The sequence below is a fragment of the Astyanax mexicanus genome, chromosome 2 (assembly GCF_023375975.1).
Source record: "Astyanax mexicanus isolate ESR-SI-001 chromosome 2, AstMex3_surface, whole genome shotgun sequence".
NCBI lineage: Eukaryota > Metazoa > Chordata > Actinopteri > Characiformes > Acestrorhamphidae > Astyanax > Astyanax mexicanus.
This window is the reverse complement of record NC_064409.1, coordinates 48,896,958-48,910,336: the sequence shown is the minus strand read 5'-3', so window position 1 is coordinate 48,910,336 and position 13,379 is coordinate 48,896,958. Positions and strand designations below refer to the sequence as shown.

Here is a 13,379-nt window from a genome sequence, read left to right as displayed (position 1 = left end):
CGTCCCGTCCTGCCCCTCCCTGCCCCTCCCCGCCACGCCCTGGACACCCGCCACACCATTTCCCTCCCGCTGAAAGAGGAAAAGTACTCAGCCGAAAGAAATAAGTAAGTAAAGTGATTAATCTTGACTTTTTGCTCAAATATACTGATTTTATACTAGGCACAAGGTGTTTAGTTTCATTCTCCCTCACAATTTGAGGTTAAAAACGTATTAAAAGCATTGTAACTTACGTAAATTAGCCTGTTAGATTTCTGCAGCCTTAGCGAGCTAGGTAAACCTTTGGACACAGCATCTTCGTCTGGATGAGTAAGTTGCAATGACGGAAAAATATATAAATTTGCTTGTGTGGAATTAACTTTATATTGTTTAACATCAAATTAGTAACTGTTATGTTAGCTGCACTACAGGTTAGCTAGCCAGCTAGATAATTATATTTTGCTGACTAACGCTAGCTAGCTAAGCTAAGCTAAGTTACTTCTACACCTCACTTACTTAAAACCACTGCAAGTTATTATGTACTACTGAAAAACTAACATTTTTGTGCTCTATATTGACAATTTACTGTGTTATAAGGGACACAGAGGTAACAATATAATATGAGTCTGTAATTAAGCCTACACATAAGTTACCTAGGTTAGCTAGCTAGCTAACCTGTGCTTTTTAAGAAAGAGGTTTCACAAACCTAGCATTATTTTATATCTTGGCTATTCTTTTTTGTATTGCAATTTTTAATGTCCTTGCTGGGTAGCTAGCTAGCTTCTTTAGGCGCCATTTTATCGTCCTTGCTGCTAATTATCTGGGTAGCTAGCTAGCTTCTTTAGGCGCCATTTTATCGTCCTTGCTGCTAATTATCTGGGTAGCTAGCTAGCTTCTTTAGGCACCATTTTATCGTCCTTGCTGCTAATTATCTGGGTAGCTAGCTAGCTTCTTTAGGCGCCATTTTATCGTCCTTGCTGCTAATTATCTGGGTAGCTAGCTAGCTTCTTTAGGCGCCATTTTATCGTCCTTGCTGCTAATTATCTGGGTAGCTAGCTAGCTTCTTTAGGCGCCAGTTTATCGTCCTTGCTGCTAATTATATGGGTAGCTAGCTAGCTTCTTTAGGCGCCATTTTATCGTCCTTGCTGCTAATTATCTGGGTAGCTAGCTAGCTTCTTTAGGCACCATTTTATCGTCCTTGCTGCTAATTATCTGGGTAGCTAGCTAGCTTCTTTAGGCGCCATTTTATCGTCCTTGCTGCTAATTATCTGGGTAGCTAGCTAGCTTCTTTAGGCGCCATTTTATCGTCCTTGCTGCTAATTATCTGGGTAGCTAGCTAGCTTCTTTAGGCGCCAGTTTATCGTCCTTGCTGCTAATTATATTGGGTAGCTAGCTAGCTTCTTTAGGCGCCATTTTATCGTCCTTGCTGCTAATTATCTGGGTAGCTAGCTAGCTTCTTTAGGCGCCATTTTATCGTCCTTGCTGCTAATTATCTGGGTAGCTAGCTAGCTTCTTTAGGCGCCATTTTATCGTCCTTGCTGCTAATTATCTGGGTAGCTAGCTAGCTTCTTTAGGTGCCAGTTTATCGTCCTTGCTGCTAATTATATGGGTAGCTAGCTAGCTTCTTTAGGCACCATTTTATTGTCCTTGCTGCTAATTATCTGGGTAGCTAGCTAGCTTCTTTAGGCACCAGTTTATCGTCCTTGCTGCTAATTATATGGGTAGCTAGCTAGCTTCTTTAGGCGCCATTTTATCGTCCTTGCTGCTAATTATCTGGGTAGCTAGCTAGCTTCTTTAGGCGCCATTTTATCGTCCTTGCTGCTAATTATCTGGGTAGCTAGCTAGCTTCTTTAGGCGCCATTTTATCGTCCTTGCTGCTAATTATCTGGGTAGCTAGCTAGCTTCTTTAGGCGCCATTTTATCGTCCTTGCTGCTAATTATCTGGGTAGCTAGCTAGCTTCTTTAGGCACCATTTTATTGTCCTTGCTGCTAATTATCTGGGTAGCTAGCTAGCTTCTTTAGGCACCAGTTTATCGTCCTTGCTGCTAATTATCTGGGTAGCTAGCTAGCTTCTTTAGGCGCCATTTTATCGTCCTTGCTGCTAATTATCTGGGTAGCTAGCTAGCTTCTTTAGGCGCCATTTTATCGTCCTTGCTGCTAATTATCTGGGTAGCTAGCTAGCTTCTTTAGGCACCATTTTATCGTCCTTGCTGCTAATTATCTGGGTAGCTAGCTAGCTTCTTTAGGCGCCATTTTATCGTCCTTGCTGCTAATTATCTGGGTAGCTAGCTAGCTTCTTTAGGCGCCATTTTATCGTCCTTGCTGCTAATTATCTGGGTAGCTAGCTAGCTTCTTTAGGCGCCAGTTTATCGTCCTTGCTGCTAATTATATGGGTAGCTAGCTAGCTTCTTTAGGCGCCATTTTATCGTCCTTGCTGCTAATTATCTGGGTAGCTAGCTAGCTTCTTTAGGCACCATTTTATCGTCCTTGCTGCTAATTATCTGGGTAGCTAGCTAGCTTCTTTAGGCGCCATTTTATCGTCCTTGCTGCTAATTATCTGGGTAGCTAGCTAGCTTCTTTAGGCGCCATTTTATCGTCCTTGCTGCTAATTATCTGGGTAGCTAGCTAGCTTCTTTAGGCGCCAGTTTATCGTCCTTGCTGCTAATTATATTGGGTAGCTAGCTAGCTTCTTTAGGCGCCATTTTATCGTCCTTGCTGCTAATTATCTGGGTAGCTAGCTAGCTTCTTTAGGCGCCATTTTATCGTCCTTGCTGCTAATTATCTGGGTAGCTAGCTAGCTTCTTTAGGCGCCATTTTATCGTCCTTGCTGCTAATTATCTGGGTAGCTAGCTAGCTTCTTTAGGTGCCAGTTTATCGTCCTTGCTGCTAATTATATGGGTAGCTAGCTAGCTTCTTTAGGCACCATTTTATTGTCCTTGCTGCTAATTATCTGGGTAGCTAGCTAGCTTCTTTAGGCACCAGTTTATCGTCCTTGCTGCTAATTATATGGGTAGCTAGCTAGCTTCTTTAGGCGCCATTTTATCGTCCTTGCTGCTAATTATCTGGGTAGCTAGCTAGCTTCTTTAGGCGCCATTTTATCGTCCTTGCTGCTAATTATCTGGGTAGCTAGCTAGCTTCTTTAGGCGCCATTTTATCGTCCTTGCTGCTAATTATCTGGGTAGCTAGCTAGCTTCTTTAGGCGCCATTTTATCGTCCTTGCTGCTAATTATCTGGGTAGCTAGCTAGCTTCTTTAGGCACCATTTTATTGTCCTTGCTGCTAATTATCTGGGTAGCTAGCTAGCTTCTTTAGGCACCAGTTTATCGTCCTTGCTGCTAATTATCTGGGTAGCTAGCTAGCTTCTTTAGGCGCCATTTTATCGTCCTTGCTGCTAATTATCTGGGTAGCTAGCTAGCTTCTTTAGGCGCCATTTTATCGTCCTTGCTGCTAATTATCTGGGTAGCTAGCTAGCTTCTTTAGGCGCCATTTTATCGTCCTTGCTGCTAATTATCTGGGTAGCTAGCTAGCTTCTTTAGGCGCCATTTTATCGTCCTTGCTTCTAAAAATCTAACTTGAGGATAAACAATCTGCTGGGTTCCACTTAATAAAATGAAATGCTGTTAATTATTGTGGTTTTGTTAAAACATATTTTCTTTTTCTTCAGTTCTGTTCTGTTTCATGGATACATTTGTGAAGGAGAAACTGAAAGAGTGGAAACTGGACTCTCTGATTCCCAGGTTTGAGCGTAAGTTAACCTTCATAAAAATAACTTGAAAGTATTTGATTTCATGATGGTCAGAATGGATGAGTCTGCAGCAAAGTATGAGAAAAGGTTTGATCTAAAGTCAGAGAACTTTTCTGTTTTTTTAGAACAAAGGTACAGCAGAATTTTCATGTTAAATGTTAAGGGGAGTTTCACCAGTCTTATTTTTAATATTGAATGTGAAATACATGGTTAACCTCTTAACACGCCCTGGCCCTCCAGATTGACCTGTATCTCCTTTCAGAAAATAAACATTTAGGGCGAAATATGCCTTGTTTATAAAAATTATGAATCATTATGAATCATTATAAAAAATTATGAATATCTTTTTAAATATTTGCGTTTTTCGTAAGTCCATATTTGATCAAATGCGGACATTAGAGCCGAAAGAGTGCGTTACACTGTGTGTATACAGTTTACATCTGCTTTTTTTACACTGCGGGGTGAGCTGAGGACACTCCTCACACACACCCAAGCCCCACCAGCGATTACCTTCAAAATGCCTCCAAAATCCATCAATCCAGTCGCCAGTAATACTCATTTATGTTCAACCTGTGCTTGAAATAATTTGAGGCAGGAAAACATTTTATATAAACTTTAACGCTTTATTAATTGCGTATTATTGGACTCTCCACGAGTTTCTGCATATCTAATGAATCAACAGACATGACTATATGTAAATAAGACCCAGAGACACTGAGAGCAAGAGATTTTCCTGAGGGCGGGGGAGCACTTTTAAAGAAACACCGCACAATTATCTTTCTATCAGGAGTAGAACATACAAAAACAACTTCTTTACTGCAAAATAAAGTATAAAATTAGTAGTTTTTATTCTTATTAAGTTTACAGTCCTTTGGAGAAAGAAAAGACCATTACAGGTTCAGATCACACTAATATCTAACCAGTGAAAGGGAGCAGTTTATAATTTTATATAACGAATGTAAACACTTTATAACAAAATATAGAGCTGCAAAAACAATTCAGCCATATAAATATTTCATTTTATGTGTCTGAAAATAGAAAATCTGAAAAGCGCCTAAAAATGTTTCTGGTTTTTACCATATTTTGGCCATTACATGTTCAATTGAATAATTAAAGTGTCTTAAATGAATTTTGTAATGGCTTCTAAGTAATATTAATTCATAAAATCGCCTCTGAACTATTTAAGTTAGAGTGAAAAGCCTTCAAACGTGAGTATGTAATTTCAGGCGGAAATTAGTAAAAATAGGCTTGGAGCTTAAGATCTAATTCAGGAACCGTACATCCTACAGTAAAACGGAGCACAGTTCCGTAATCCGGAGGGGCAGACGGTTCGAATGGTGTATAGCGTCCACATTCGATCAAATATGGACGTACGAAAAACGCAAATGTTTCATAATTTTCATAAACAAGGCATATTTCGCCCTAAATGTTTATTTTCTGAAAGGGGATACAGCAAAATGGCTAAATAACTGAAAAGCAGAGATTTTAAGCTTTAAAATGGCATATTGGGTGTCTATATTGAGCCCATAATTATTCATAAACACAGCCAGATATTAAATATTATATTTTTCTGGCACACCGGCGGGCCAGGGCGTGTTAACAGTTTAAATGTGAAATATGTTTAATTAAAAAACATATACAAATATTTAAAAGTTAAAAACAATTTAATCTAGCTCAGTGGTTCCCAACCTTTTTCTTCAGGGACCCATATTTTTACCATATGTAAAAATTTCAGTTCTGCAAAAGCATTGATTTGTTGTTGTCTTTTTTTTTTTTTTTTATTGCGTGCACACTTGTTCTTAGTTGAAGAAATCGACAAGGAGAGTTTTATATTACTGGATGATGCTTCCATTGCGGCGCTAGTTCCAGTAATTGGACCCAGACTGAAACTTAGGTCACACCTCAGAAAACTAACCGAGGTAAGTAGACACCAGTCTACTAATGGGGTATTCCTGTTTTAGATGTACATTTGCAGGTCGTAATCTTGGTCATCTTTTTGCGCACCTCAGAGCAGTCCATAATATACACAGTTCTAGCACATACTTTCAGTGTGCCGAAGCTGGGTGTTGTAGAAGTTTTGGCTATATTCGTTCATTTGCAAGGCATTTGCTACAGCATAATGAGGCGCACTGCTCCGCGGCCGGTGAGGAGGCGCACTGCTCCGCGGCCGGTGAGGAGGCGCACTGCTCCGCGGCCGGTGAGGAGGCGCACTGCTCCGCGGCCGGTGAGGAGGCGCACTGCTCCGCGGCCGGTGAGGAGGCGCACTGCTCCGCGGCCGGTGAGGCGCACTGCTCCGTGGCCGGTGAGGCGCACTGCTCCGTGGCCGGTGAGGCGCACTGCTCCGCAGCCGAATGTGATGTGGAGGAATGGGATGAATTGGAAGAAAGTAATGTAATGCATAGGGTGGCACTCTTTCTTGCTAAGTTGAGGGCAAATTCGTCACAGACACTCACAGCTGTTACTTATGTTGTTCAGCAAACATCTACCCTAGTGAATGACATAGTGAGTAGTCTGAGGAAAAACACCATGTCTTTCTTAAAAAAGATAGGACAAGCTGAGACCCCAGGGGGTAATGAATTGGATCAGAAGTTTGCAGCAGCTGCTGAGCCATTTAGGAATTTAGAATCTGAGTACAAGCAAATGAAATATTTTGCTAGTACTGGGTACTTTGTTCAACCTGTAGAGGAACCTCTTCCTGGGTTTTCCTTCACTCAAAGGACAGATTCATCAACAGGATGTGTTAGGCAGGTAGCTGTTCGGGATTCCTTTCAGCGTGTGCCGTTGGGCCCTTTGCTCAAGCTAGTCCTTGAGAGTCCAGGAACTATGGAGAAAATACTGGCATGGCGAGAGCAGGAAGTTTGTGCTCTCCAGGATTTTAGGGATGGCACCATGTTCAAGACGAGTTCTCTTTTTTCCAAAGAGTTTGCAATTCCACTTCTGCTTTACTGTGATGAATGTGAGACAGTAAATCCTTTGGGATCAAAGACATCTGTCCACAAATTAGGGTTCCTTTATTTCACATTGAAATGCTTGCCACCAGAGTTTCTTTCCAGTCTCAGTGCCCACTTTCTGTTGGCAGTGTACAAGACAGATGATGTCAAAACTTATGGCATAGATGTGGTCTTGGAGCCAGTTGTGAATGAGATCCGAAGTCTGGAAGTTAATGGACTTCAAATTGACACGCCTTGTTTTCAGGAAGTAGTCAAGGTTGGAATTGCCCAGATTTGTGGTGATAACTTGGGGCTCAATGCTGTCCTTGGCTACACAGAAAGCTTTAATGCGAAAAGTGTGTGCCGCTGGTGCCGTGTCCAAAAGGAAATCCTTCATGTGCAAACTGTTGAGGATGAATCATTGTTGAGAAATAACCTCAACTATCAAGCAGACTTGTGTCTCAATAACCCAACAGAGACTGGTCTCAAGCGAGAGAGTGCACTTAACAGGCTGGAGTTCTACAAAGTGGTTGACAATGTTACACCAGATATCATGCATGACATTCTGGAAGGAATTGGTGGATATGAAGTCAAGCTTGTTCTCAATTCTCTTATTGAGCAAAAGCTTATAACCCTAGATCAGATCAACTACAGGCTTACAAGTTTTGATTATGGATTCATTGACAGTCATAACAAGCCTTCCCTCATTAAATCACATGAGCTCAAAACCCCAGATGGAGCTCTCAGGCAAACAGCATCACAGACCTGGTGTCTGTTAAGATTACTTCCTCTTGCCATTGGTGACCTTATCCCAGAGGGTAACCAATACTGGGAGTTGCTTCTTCTTTTACTGAGTTGCATGGAGTTCATTTTTTCTCCATCACTAACACAAGAAGCATCCATTTTCTTGGGTTACCTCATCCAGGAGCACCACAGTCTTTTTCTGGAGCTTTACCCTAGTAGGCACCTAAAACCAAAACACCACTTTATGGTCCATTATCCTGGTGCAATCAGGAAGTTGGGACCTGTGGTTCTGTTGTGGGCTATGCGATTTGAGGCCAAACATGGCTTTTTCAAAAGACTCAGCCATGTTACTTGTAACTTTCGCAACATCTGCAAAACAATGGCTTACAGACATCAGATGCTACTTTGTTACCATCTCCTCTCGGGTAATTTGTTCACCCACAATGTAGAAGTTGGTGCAGGATGCACAAATCTGTTGGGCTGTATTGATGGTTATGACCGCATCAAGCACAAATTTGACATGCCACTCTTTACTGAAGTGTATGTTCCATCATGGGTGAGATGGAGGGGCACTGAATACAGGCCTGGAATGTCTCTTCTAGTCTCTCATTCTTGTGATGGTGAACCTCAGTTTGCTATGATAGAGAGCATTCTATCAGTGGAATCCTCTGTCAAACTGATTGTGAGGAAGTATGATACTGTAGGATTTGAAAGACACTATTTTTCCTACTGTGTGTATCCTGCATCTGAGCTTGATGTAGTTGATGTGAACTCTCTTGATGATCACCACCCTCTCCACATTGGAAGGTCATATAAAGAGGGAGATGATAATCTCTATGTTTCTCTGCGCTACAGACTGTTTTAAACATTCATTGTAATTGTTTTAGTTGTGTTTTAGGCATTTACATTTTTGACTGTGTGATTACCCTTTACATTCTTCTATTGAAGGCATGCATTGCCCCATCTGTCCTCTGTTGTGCATTGTGCACAGTAACAATTTAAATGTGTTTTTATTTTTGATACAGGTACACTATTTTGATACAAAAATTTACGTCTTGCCTGCCTTGCATTTGCATGTGCACTAACATTCAGAAATGTGGTCACGCTGTTCTGAAATTCAGAACAATTTGTATTGTATGAAAACCTATTTGATTGGTAAAAGATTTACGAAATTAGTTTGATCTGCTCGTCCTGTGCTACATTATGGGCTTCACATTAGTAAAAAGTGAAACTAATGTTAATAGATGTTTGCATTAAAGGAGAACACCCGTGTAAAATGGGCTTTTGGTGTAGTAAAACATGATAAAAAGTTATTACATTTGATGAAAAGATCAAAGGTTTCGAGATCCAGAAATGTTGACAGTTTGTTCGAACACCCTTCAGACTGGGAGACACGGGGCATAATTTGCCCCCATAAATATTTTTTTTTCCACCGTTATCCAGTTCAAAGTAGCTCCACACCTCCTTGCTAGAATCTGGAGAGCCCTGACATTTAAAATAAGGCATTAATAATTTAAAAAGTGCACAAAAGGCTTATTAAAAAACACTGTTTACATCCCATAACGCTAGCTTCAGCTCAGTGCGCCGCCATCTTTGAACTGATAAAAAAATAGCCATATGTATACATAGACTCTGCATAGCGTAGCAGCCGGCGCCAGGAGGCAGGCTATGCAGAATCTATGTATGTGTGTCTGTCATTATCAGTACAGTGATGGCGGTGCTTGGAGCTGAAGCTCACATTATAGGATGTAAACAGTGTTTTTTAATAAGCTTCTTGCGCACTTTTTAAATGATTAATTCCTTGTTTTAAATGTGGAACTACTTTGGGCTGAATAATGGTGGAAAGGGAAAATCATGCCCTGTGTCACTCTGATGGATGTTCGGACATTTCTGCATCTCGAAATGCTGTGGGAGAACGGAGGTGTGCTATATCAAAGGTAAGTACTTTTTATCATGTTTTACTACAATAAAAGTCAGTTTTACACCGCAGTTGTCCTTTAAGGATGTGATTATTACATGAAATGTAACTGTTTTAACCTGTGACCCTAACCCATAAGCCTCCTAGCAGGTTTTGCCTCTAAGGAGTTTAGGTAAGTTGAAAAAAATTAAAGGAGTTGTTTTAATGCAAAAAATCGCATTTGGCACCTTTTAGTTTTTAACTGTTGTAAAGGCCTACTTCATAATGCAAAACTATAGATGTTATTCAGTTACCAAACATATAAATTTTAATATTCAACAAATAATCTTATTTTTTCCAAAGATTTCTGATTTCATAGAGTATGTGCTGCCTTTCATATGTTTTGCTGTTCTTCACAATACTAATTTTATTCAGTTTATTCAGTCTTCAAAGGATCCTCAGCATGAGCTGGTTGAGTATGGCCCTACAGCAGGACCATCAATGGACCAGCAGCATGAGGCCATGTCTTCAGGACAAGGAGAATTGTTTGTATGTGTTTTTTGTTGTTTTTATCTTTTGTTACTTTACTATTTGGGTAAGGCACGCCATTCACAATGGCTATTTGTGCCATCCCTTGTTTTTTTTTTTTTTTTTTCTTTTTTTTCTCTTCTTTTTCTTCTTCCCAGAAAATTAGGGAGGCCCTCAACAAAACACCAGATGGTAGAGACATAGTGTGCAGTCTTGACACAGAACAGTGCCTCTCGCTTAAGCAGCGGAGGGCTATGGTTCGAATCCTAGTGTCATATCTCATCGAGCGGTTTGGAGAGACGTAAGTGTGCTATTTTGACTGGTATGTTTCAATATGACTACTTAGAATGTGTTTTTAAATACATCTGACCTCTGTTTACAGTCCATCATCGGAAACAAAGAAAAACATGGCCTCTTCTTTGGTGACTGAATTTCCATGTCTAAAAGATCAGCATGGGAATGGCAATGTAAGTACCAGTAAAAATCAAAGTACATAGGCCTGGTAAAAGTGCTGTGTGTGGTTATTTTAGATGTGGCATGTTAAATAAAATGTATTTATTTATTTTTTTATTTTTTTAGGAAGCATGGTATAGTCCAGGTCGAAACCACAGACCAGCAACTGGCTTCATTGAAGAACGTTTAAGAAATGTACGGAAGAGGCTCCGTAGTGGAACGAGCAGACCTAGCCATGTGGAGAACAACGTAATCAGTAGTTTGGTTTTGCCAGGTACATGCACAAACAGCTTATAATACCAAGAAAGGTTTTGAGTAACTGATTCTGATGAGATCTTCTGTTAGGGAGTATTGGGGGGGGGGGATTCCAAATTGTGGAGAAAAGAAGATGAATAAATAAATAAAACAAACCGTGAAAACATTATCTTTCTGTTTTGTTTTTTTGTTTTTTACAGAGACTGAAATATCTGATGAGAGGGCAGAGGCAATGATGGAGTGGCTAAAAAATAACATCAGACCCCTAAGCCAAGTTGAAGAATACATGAAGCAGACAGCCATCCATAGAGCTAAGTGGATAAGGGAGCATGGGTCAAAGACCATGGAAGAGATCAAGAGAGAGTATCCACGTCTGCTGGATACACCAGGAATGGTAGGATATACAAAATTTTGTCAGAATTGCTGAATATAAAAGTTATTTGGAAAAGTAATATATATTTTATTTTTCTAAAGATTGCTCAGGACTTTTCCATTTTACACCCAGCCTGTGCCGGGAAACTTGCAGAAAAGTGGATGCCTGTTTTCAAAGACAAAATTTTACGATTTGCTAGCCAGGAGAAGCAAGCTTCTGGAATTATTTCCAAAGTGGATTCTGTGTGTACAGGTACTCTTCACAAAGGATATGTTAATAATCTAATACACATTTAATGAACAGGAAAATGTATTCCCTGATTTACATCACATGAGAGAAAAAAACAAGTAGTAAAAACAATTGTAATGGTTTTTACTACTAATTAATGTTTTTTGTAAATCATTCACATACCCTGCCACCTGCAGTGCTGCCCTATTGCCTACAATCAGACCACGCAGAGCGCTGTGTTTAGAAGTGAGCGCTGTAGGGGTTAAGTCAGCACTAATGTGGCACAGATATTTCAAATTAGATTATATTTAAAAACTGATTCTGTTAAAAGATTTCAACTAAAGATTGTATTTCATGTTTGAATAGGCCGTGTCTAAAATAGGCCTGAGCTGAAGATTGTGTGTCATCTTTGCTAAAAAAAAATTATTCAAATCACAAGATATTTAAAATAGTTTAGGTAAGATATAGTCATACTGAACTCAGATGGATTTTTAGTTTTATTGCCCATGTCTGCACTGATGTAAAATCAATCGTATGATCAGGAAAATTGGCTCAAAAACATCATGTGAATCTAAAACATATATTATCCCTGTATTATTCCTAATAAAAGGTTTTTCTTTTCAGATGCACAAGGTGATATGGCTTTGAGATTATTGCCAGTAATCCTTCCAGCTTCTGTCTATAGGATTGGTCGGAAGAGCTTCCGTCCAAGCTGTGAAGAAACAAAAAAATCATTTATTGATCTGCAACCAGTAAGTTGATTTTCAGTGCTGTGACCTTACATATTATCTTTTTGCCTTTTTTGTCATTTACATATTTCAGACCTACAAACACATGTTAATATTAGACAAATGTAATCTGAGTAAATATAAAACTATTTAAATTGTACAATTTAATTTATTAAAGCAACCAACATGGCCTTGTTTGAAAAGAATTGCATTAAATAAGTCTTGTATTACCTAAGCGCCTGGTCGCATTGCAAAGATGGTCACCAAATGAACTGACATGTCTATAAGTACTTTACAAACATTGGATTGATAACCGCTTATGTTCAGTGTGTAGTTTAAACTTGTTTGTACTAATTCAAAGTAATAAAAGTACTAATTCTGTTCATTTCTATGTTTACAACAGGTTGGGACTAATATGGTGGAATTCCTGTCCGAGGCACAAGGCACAAGACCTTACCCGTTTGTTTTGGCTCTAGGTACGTACCAACATACCACTGTGTAGTATTTTAATGTGCAGTGCAGGTTTTATGTGTTGGAAGATTTTTATTTATAGTATTGGTTTATTTTGTAGCCTCTGTTATGCTCTGCCTTTGATGCTGTGTCAGCACTGTGGGACTAATAAAGGATTATCTTCTTGCAGGTGATGATCAGCGTTGCTCACAATCATTTGTGGTCATCAATGGGGAGGCCATGGAGCAGAGTACACTTATTGGAGCTGTTGATGTTTGTTTTAAAGCATACTATGTCTTTGACATAAACTACCCCAGACAGTGTTCTTCAGTGTGGGAGTTTTTACAGACTGTCGTCTATGAACTGCCAGGTCAGGAATCTCCCTCTGTAAGACTTTTGCGGGCATTTATTTTTTCCACCCAGTAGTGAAGCTCGTTTGCAGCTCCTTTGTATATTATACATGTTTGTAAAAAAAAAATGTTGTTACTGAGATGTTTTTGTTGATGTAAAATAGAGAACGGTTGTTGTTAATTAGAAATGTTTATGAAATGAAGAATAGTTGATGATGAGAAATGTTGATGAAATGGAGAATGGTTGATGTTAATATATGTTGATGAGAAATGATGAAATGTTGATGAAACGGAGAATGGTTGATGTTAATATATGTTGATGAGAAATGATGAAATGTTGATTAAACGGAGAATGGTTGTTGGTGAGAAATAATGTTGAAATGATGTTAATGAAATGGTTATTGAGATGTTGTTGAGAAGAAATGGTGTTATGGTTTTGAGAAATTACTTTGTTGAAAAATTACAAAAACAATAAAGCATTTTATTGTTAATCCTTGTGTATTTTATTCTTTCAATGTTTATAGTGTAAGAATATAAAATGGGTGTCAAAGTAAAAAAACAAAACTTGCATTAGGGGTCTAAATTATACATTTATTTGTACTCAAAAATCAACCCAAACTTTGGTTCATTTAACCCAGCAATCTAGTTGAAATTGCATAGCATTTGGGTTGAATGCTTGACCCAAAATGCATGGTCAAATAAATAACCAAATATGCTGGGTCA

The 13,379-nt window shown here is 39.2% G+C and overlaps 1 protein-coding gene across 4 annotated transcripts; it reads left to right on the top strand.

The window, feature by feature from the left end:
• Positions 1-13,147, top strand: LOC111191047 (uncharacterized). 4 transcript variants are annotated; one of them, XM_049474433.1, is made up of 12 exons: positions 1-104; positions 3,640-3,720; positions 5,524-5,639; positions 9,736-9,840; positions 9,978-10,120; positions 10,202-10,286; positions 10,399-10,546; positions 10,728-10,921; positions 11,002-11,152; positions 11,753-11,880; positions 12,260-12,332; positions 12,497-13,147. In XM_049474433.1, exons 2-12 carry the CDS (start codon positions 3,654-3,656, stop codon positions 12,730-12,732), a joined length of 1,446 nt encoding a protein of 481 aa, XP_049330390.1. In that variant the 5' UTR covers positions 1-104; positions 3,640-3,653; the 3' UTR covers positions 12,733-13,147. The 4 variants fall into 4 exon arrangements, 3 of the variants coding, with proteins under 3 accessions (XP_049330390.1, XP_049330389.1, XP_022520786.2); XM_049474432.1 differs by lacking the exon at positions 1-104 and adding an exon at positions 169-306; XR_007437802.1 differs by lacking the exons at positions 1-104; positions 12,497-13,147 and adding an exon at positions 164-306 and having other exon boundaries at positions 11,033-11,152.
• Positions 13,148-13,379: the final 232 nt, after the last annotated feature.